This window comes from Pongo abelii, chromosome 3, assembly GCF_028885655.2.
Source record: "Pongo abelii isolate AG06213 chromosome 3, NHGRI_mPonAbe1-v2.0_pri, whole genome shotgun sequence".
Taxonomy (NCBI): Eukaryota; Metazoa; Chordata; class Mammalia; order Primates; family Hominidae; genus Pongo; species Pongo abelii.
The window spans coordinates 95013976-95021505 of record NC_071988.2 but is presented as its reverse complement, the minus strand read 5'-3'; the positions used below and the strand labels follow the sequence as shown (position 1 = coordinate 95021505).

The 7530-nt window shown below is 39.5% G+C and overlaps 1 protein-coding gene across 1 annotated transcript; it reads right to left on the bottom strand.

Annotated features, from left to right (window-relative positions):
- Positions 1-2000: 2000 nt before the first annotated feature.
- Positions 2001-4229, bottom strand: CXCL6 (C-X-C motif chemokine ligand 6). The gene is made up of 4 exons (XM_002814858.6): positions 3918-4229; positions 3665-3797; positions 3475-3558; positions 2001-3139 (listed from the first exon to the last, which is right to left on the bottom strand). Exons 1-4 carry the CDS (start codon positions 4024-4026, stop codon positions 3121-3123), a joined length of 345 nt encoding a protein of 114 aa, XP_002814904.1. The 5' UTR covers positions 4027-4229; the 3' UTR covers positions 2001-3120.
- Between the last annotated feature and the right edge of the window lie 3301 nt (positions 4230-7530).

The following is a 7530-nucleotide window of genomic DNA, read 5'->3' as shown; positions in this document are numbered from 1 at the left end:
GAACCTGGGAGGCGGGGGTTGCAGTGAGCCAAGATTGTGTCACTGAACTCCAGCCTGGGTGACAGTGAGACTTGGTCTCAAAAAAAAAAAAAAAAAAAAACTAACCAGTAATGTTTATTTCTTTATGAAGCTTATGTTTCACCTGTACAAAGGGCATTTAATATTCTTTAATCTTTTATAATCAAGTACTTTTCAATAAGTATTTTGGAGTTAATATGACATAGCAGGGATTCTTTTAAACACTGAAATTTAGAGCTCATTTTTGCAATTTGGTTTGCTTTCTAGTGTTTCCCCAGAATTACTGTATCATTCATAAGTTCAAAAAAAAATACCATTTGAGAGAGCAAAAAGAGACCACAGAAGTTTAATGCATTTTAAAAAATTAGAGATATTTTGTACTTTTTGATTGTTGAAAAAATGATTAGAAAACCCATCTCTGAATCTACTTTTTAAGTTTTTTCATATCTTTGTGTCTCTTTCTCTCTCTGTTATTTAAATATGTCAATATACAATAATTTAAAAATATTAATCCAATTTATATTTTATATATAAAGAGAGAGATAAAACATACAGGAAAGCCTAGGTTAGATGTACTAAAGTATACAAGTACATGCCAATATAAGCATATATAAAAAATTAATCCAGCTGCAGTGTGAATGTGTGTATACACATACTAATTTGGTTAGCCTTCTTCTTTTCATTTTCTTGCTTTTCCTAAGAATAGGTATTTTATATGAAATGACACTTTTAATACTAGAGAGACAGAGAGACTTGTTTAACCAGATCACTCATTTGTTTAAATATACACTATGTGCTAGGCATTGTACCAGGAACTGAGATAAAGATGATAAACATTGTCCCTGCTCTCATAGAACTTACAGTGAAGCTAGAATAGACAGACTCTAAACAAATGACCACATGTATATATGCTCTATAAACTCTAAAGTCACCTTCGTGAGAAAATATTATGAATAAAAAGTACAGAGTGCTATGAGAGTATATAAAAAGGATCTTAATCTTGGAGGAGTAAGAGTTATAAAAAATTGTGTCAAGAAAATGATAGGTAAGCTGTCCCCAAAGGAAGGAAAGATGGGAGGTAGCTAAGTGAAAATGGGGGGTGGGTGGATTACACATGCTAAAGCCCTGTTGGATTACCTGTAGACAAGAAGGAGAAAAGAAGGTAAACAAATTACAATTTAATCAAAATCTACCATGAGCCAGATTATTGATTTTAGTATAACATCTGACTACCTAAGGGTCAGGATAACTTATTAATTCATTAAGTCATTCTATGCCACACATTTGGAATGCAGAGTTGGATGAAATATGGTTGATGTTCTAGGAGAGCTCTTAATACAGTTAGATAAGGAAACCTATAAACAAATAAAAGCAATGGAATATATTTGTTGTAATTCAGATGTCTAGAAGATGCTATGAGAACACCAAGATGCAAACCACAAGCTTTGCTGAGTGTGCCAAGGAAAATTCACGAAGGAGATATTGCTTGAACTGAGTTCTGAAGGATGAATAAGCCTCCTCTTACACGCAGGAAAACGTAAATGCTTTCCAGGTAGAGGCCCTAGCAAATACAAAGTAATGAGCCTGGTGAAAGAACATGCCCAGTTAGGGAACTGAACGCCTGACTATAGTGAATGTGAGGCACAAGGGAAGTTGAAGTACTGATGATCAGGAGTGAGATGAGACAGAACCTCATTCATCATGTTTAGCAACTTTTATTTCATGCCTAGGAAACAGGGAGCCATTTAAGAATTTAGATAGGGAAATCTTATCCTATTTGTGTTTTCTAAAGACCCCAGAGGCTATTGGTGCTGTGAAGGAGTAACTGAAAGGGGGCTGAGCATGGAGAAAAGTTGAACCAATGCAATGGTATTGGGGAATGAGGGCCCTCTCTGCCAGCCAGAGAAGAGCAGAGGTAATATTTTGAATAATGTAGAATTAAAGATAAATAGTAACTGTATAAGGAGGAAAAACAACATGAGTGGTTTAGAAATCTTTTATTGTTTCTCCAAATGACAATACAAGTACCGAAAACCAACATGACACACAGTAAAAAAGTGCAATTTTAATATAGTGAATGTGACACATGTATAAGTCCTCATAACAAAATGGTCAAAACCTTTAAAAGATCCACAATAGACATCTGAAAATCTTAGCAACGCTGTATATATTTTGATGACTAAATGATGAATTTATATTCAAATTGTTAAAATATATTTTCAAAACTTTCAGAACACAGATCATTGTTAATTTTGCTTTTATTTAAAAAACCAAGAGAATACATTTCTATGTAAATTAGCAATCAGGAATTTACCTGTTTTGGGGCTTCTTCATCTATCTAAAGTGTATGTTTAGTGACCAGAATTATAGTCATCCTATAGTGAAAAAATAGCATACAAAATCAAAGTTTAATGAGTAAATCATGTCATTATGCCATACTAAGAAGACATCAAATGTCTAAAACCATAGGAAGAGAATATATTAGCCCTTAAAGAACTTAAATTTTTAGAAATTCTGAATAGGAAATATATTCTGCACAGATAACAGTATGACACACCCAGTGCTCTAATACAGTACAACTTAAATAGCATCCTAGGGTAAAGAGTAACATATTCCCCAAGAAACAGAACTAAAATATTTCCTATTTTATGAGAAGAGTGAGTGAGAACAACAGGATACCTCCCTCAACAGCACACTAATAAAACATTATTTCCATACGAAATCCACAGCCTTTTCGGTAAGACTTTAAGGAATGTATGATAGAAATACAATAGTTATCTTCAACTCAATATTCATTGAAAAACTAATAACCAGTGATTCTTTGCTCACAGTATGGTCAATTGCCAAAGAGTTCAATAACTTATCAGGTAAAATAACAGTAAATAGTGGAAATACTATGCTAAATACTTCATTAGCTGAGCTGTAAACTTCAGGGACAAGCGTAGGCTTTCCCCACACTCTTCAAAGTAGGGAATCCATGTAGAAAATGGACTGCTGGAAAAAACCAACCCTTCCTTCTTATTCTCACTGGGTCCAGGGATCTCCAGAAAACTGCTCCGCTGAAGACTGGGCAATTTTATGATGCATGGTCCTTTTTGTTACTCAGTTTTTCTTGTTTCCACTGTTGAGAAAAGAGTTATATTAGTATAACCAATTCCCACACTCTTGTCTGCTACATTTGGTTTTCAAAAGCGTTTGGTGGGGAAAAAAAATCAATAAAGCAAAGAGCAGACAAAAAATAGATGTCAGTAATGAGCTCTGTGTAATTGTTCAGGCATGTAAGATTGGTGATAAAGATTTCCCCAGAACATTCCAGAAAAAAAGTTTCCTTATTCTTCTTAACAACCTTATAATTCTAAGCATAGTCTAAATCCTACAGAGAGAATAAGGACATTATGAAGTATATGCTTTCCATAGAAGATATTAAAACACCACAAAGATCAAAGGGACAAATACCTGTCTAAAATTTTCTGGATGACTTTCTTTAGAAAAGGAGCTTCCGGGTCCAGACAAACTTGCTTCCCGTTCTTCAGGGAGGCTCTGAAGTAAAGAAAAAGAGGATGCACTCATGAGCCACAGAGGTTGACGACCCAGGCTGGAGGACTTGCCTAAGTCACAGTGGACACAGCAACACAGGAGAACTTACACCACTTCCACGTTGGAGCACTGCGGGCCTGCGGGGAACACCTGCAGTTTACCGATCATTTTGGGGTTTACTCTCAGCGTAATGTGTAAACAAGTGCAACGCAGCTCTGTCAGCACAGCAGAGACAGGACCAGCTGGGGAAGAAAGACATTTTTATAGGGCAGGTTGCTGGGAGAGTTCCCTGGAACGCAGCCGCCCCGCAGAGGCTGGGATGCACCGCAGTGCCGTGCGTCCCCAGTGCCAGGCGCTCTCACCGCTGGCGAGGGGCCCCGGCGGCGACAGCAGCAGCAGCAGCGCGAGCAGCACGCACAAGGAGCCCGAAGGACCCGGGACACGGGCCGCGCGGCTGGACGGGAGGCTCATAGTGGTCAAGAGAGGGTTCGCTGGTTCCTGAGCTGGGTGGAGGCACGGAGACTGGAGGATACAGAGCCCTTTGGTTTCCTCGTGCCTTCTCCACTCCTTTTATCTGCATTCATCTCTCCCCACTGGCAGGAAACTCAAGCTTTGGGATGCTGGGGAAATTCCCTGAACTCAGGGGGCAGTGTGGAAAGAAGGGGTTGGTGGAGGGGGGCGGGAGGATGGGAATTGGTGGGGTGGGTGGCTGGGAGGAGCTGCCTGCTGCCGTAACGAGGAGGACATTGTAGCCCCACCCCGCGGTGGAGGTTGCTGTGGCTCCAGCCAGAAGAGAGCAGAGATTCAGCAGGGCCTCATCCCCTGGGCCTGAGGGGTTAGCGAGGCTGGCTTCTCTGAGGCACGCAGCTGTCTGGGAGATGCTCCTCCTCTCCAATTAGAGAGAAAAGTTGGAACCAAAGTAGCGGGAGCTTTGACTTGAGAAAAATTTCTGAAAGTCAATCCTTTCTAATTATTATTACTATTATTTAGGAAATGTTATTCATGATTATTGCCCTAAACTGAGAGTCCTTCCTCTTCTTGCAAGCAGGTCATTCCAGGTTTCTTGAATGACTTTTTGATTCTCTGGAGTTTAGCCAGCTTTAGAAGCCAAGATAACGTGATGAAAGAGGCTCTATCTCCACCTGAAGTCAACAAGTTGCCTGAATTGGCCCCAAAGTGAAATCCGTTTAGTAGAAATTGTATACTTGTAGTTTAGCAAGCATATGTGTGTTGAGGCAGTTTAATAAACAAAAATATCTTCAAAAATCACCCAGCAAATTGCCATGGAAGATAAAATGTACCTTTGGCGGTTACTATGCTATTGAATTGGATGAGGTTTTGGTCTTATTGGGAGTGAAGTGTAGTATGGTGAGCATAGACTAAAGCTTGCCAGGGAGCCCGGGCCTGCCCCAGCTCTGGTCCCACCCCCAGGTGTGTATTTGACACCATTTGGAGATGCTGCGGGGGGCTGATGAGTTTGAGAGGCTCATGTGAAAGCTTCTTCTAGAGATTTGCATCAATTTGGCAGCATGATAGCACCCAGTCTGTTTTCCCCCAAAGAACCTCATGGGGGGAGGAATTCTCCCCATAGGCTTCTGGAACCATCTAATTTCATGATTACTGGTGACCAAGGCTGTTTCCGCAGACCTGTTCTAGTCCCCAGTGAGCCCTGCACTGCCTCCTGAAATTGAAGGGTGAAGTAGCTTCCAGCTTCTCCCTCTCTCCTTCTTTGTTGTCTGTGCAGGAGTAAAAGCACTGAGGGTTTAAGTGTCTTCCACCGTCTTGCTCCATGGCAGGCATGAGTACGGCACTGGAATGGCACATAGACTTTCTTTCACAGAAGTCTAACTAGATCCTCTTCTGGCTGGTTCTGAAGAACTTTGTCCTCAGTGCAGGCCAGCAAAGGTCATCAGTAAACATGATGGCATTGAGAAACCAGTTATGGAACACAACTCTTTTCCTTGTGACACTGGGGAATTTTATTAACTTCCTCTCCTGTCACCTCCATTGGTGAGCAAGAAAGAGGTGTCACAGACCTTTACAATTTTGATTCTGGAAGGAAACAAGAAATTCATTGGCTGAGGAAGGCTGGGTGGTTTGGCCTTCACTTTGTGGGAAGCTAAATGAGAAGTTCTCACAGCTTCCTGACACCATCAACATCATACCTGACTCAGCAAATGGAATCCTTCATCTTTCTGGGGAGTGGTAATCTGTAGAAAACAGCCTGCAGATTTAGTATATTGACATTGTAAAGATTAGAATGTATCTGAAGACAAAAGATAAGCCTTGCTGAAATGGCTGAGACAAAACTTCAAAAATGTGTCTCAGCTCCTAGGCAATTAATTCAACTTAACCACAGGGAATAAACCACAGTATAAGGCTTTGTTTAAAAAAAAAGTTTAGAGATGACATAGGTTATTGACTTTTAAACTCTCTCTCCCTGTCTGTAAGTGGGTTAGTTCTGAATAAGCTATTTTAAACATAAATGAACATATGAATTTGTTTTTGGCACCAAATGGTAAAATCAGAGAGGAATCATGAGACAAGATTGCCAGTTCCTCCTAATGGTCTTATAAGTGTACATGCCTCACCTGCTTTGCACTCAGAATCAACTCACAAATGATTATTTATAGAATGTAAAAAGAAAAAATATTTCTGCAGTTGATAAGCAAGTAATAGAAAGCCCCCAATAGAAGTGGGTTGTTAGGTTACCCAACCTAATCAGGAAGCAATATGTCACTTATCCTGGCTTCCCATGAAAATCAGCCTGGGTCATTGTCCATGTCTGGCTTCTATCTAGGCATTCTCTGATGTTGGCCTTGTACAAATACAGGAGGGAACATGAATGATGCAAAGATCCCCTGAGGTTAAGATGGAGAGCATGAAGAACTACGACAGACATAGGACTTTAAAAGTCATTGCCCCCTTTTCACTAGTTTAAAGGAAAACCATTTGTCTTACCTGCACAATGTCCAGCTGGTAGAGAAAAGCTCTGTGTTGTTTTTGTTCCCAACAATAAGGAACAATTCATCCATCCAATGCCATTTGCATCCTGATGGCCTGAAAATTTTACTCCCTGTCAAAATCAATCCTATTTTAGTCATTGTACCACAGATTAATATAATATGAATGAAAACATTTCGAAGAGTTTGTGGCTTTCAAAACACTTTTATGCTCATTATTTCTTGAGCTTCACATTTATTCTTTGAGGCTTATAAAAAAAAAAATCTCTTTCCCAGAGAATGAGTTAAGTGGTAGAAAATCCAGAATTGGCAGTTAAACACCAGAGAAACTGCCCCAGTAATTTTTAATGGTTTCCAGATTACAAACCACTTTTTTCGCAGTTGCTGGCAAACACCCCTCAGTGGCTTTCCACAATCTGGGTAACCACTTTATTATATTCCGCAGCAACCACATTTTAAGCTATTGAGAACCTCAATCCATTCACTCCTATCTTTGGGACCACAGTAATATCAAGGGTACAAGAGACTTCCAACATATTCAACCTGAAACCACTTTCTATATCCCTCACTTTCTTCAAGGCAAATTCAAAGTCTTGTCTTTGAAAAAGCTTATTCTGACAAAGCCAGAATAGAGTATTCCTTCCACCTTTGCTCTTCGAACATCTAGTGTACTTACAGTAACCACTGCATGAGGCAGAGTTTAATTACTCCTTAATTTTACTTTTATCTCCCTCAAGTCAACTACAAACTCCTTAAAATCAGTGATGATGTCTTACGTTTCTCAAACAACCTCACGTAATTTCTTAGTTCAACAGTGAACAGTCTATGAGCACTTGATGACGGATAATGATAACAACTTTTTAATTTTACGGTGTTCTTTACCTTACAAGTAGATCTTAAAGAGAAAAGAATGGGGCTGTTTACTGTCATTAACTCCTCTATTTTTTTAAACTTTACAATTTTGGATTGGCTGCCTCCTATGTGGGAAATTATTTCTGGGTTATTCTTAGGG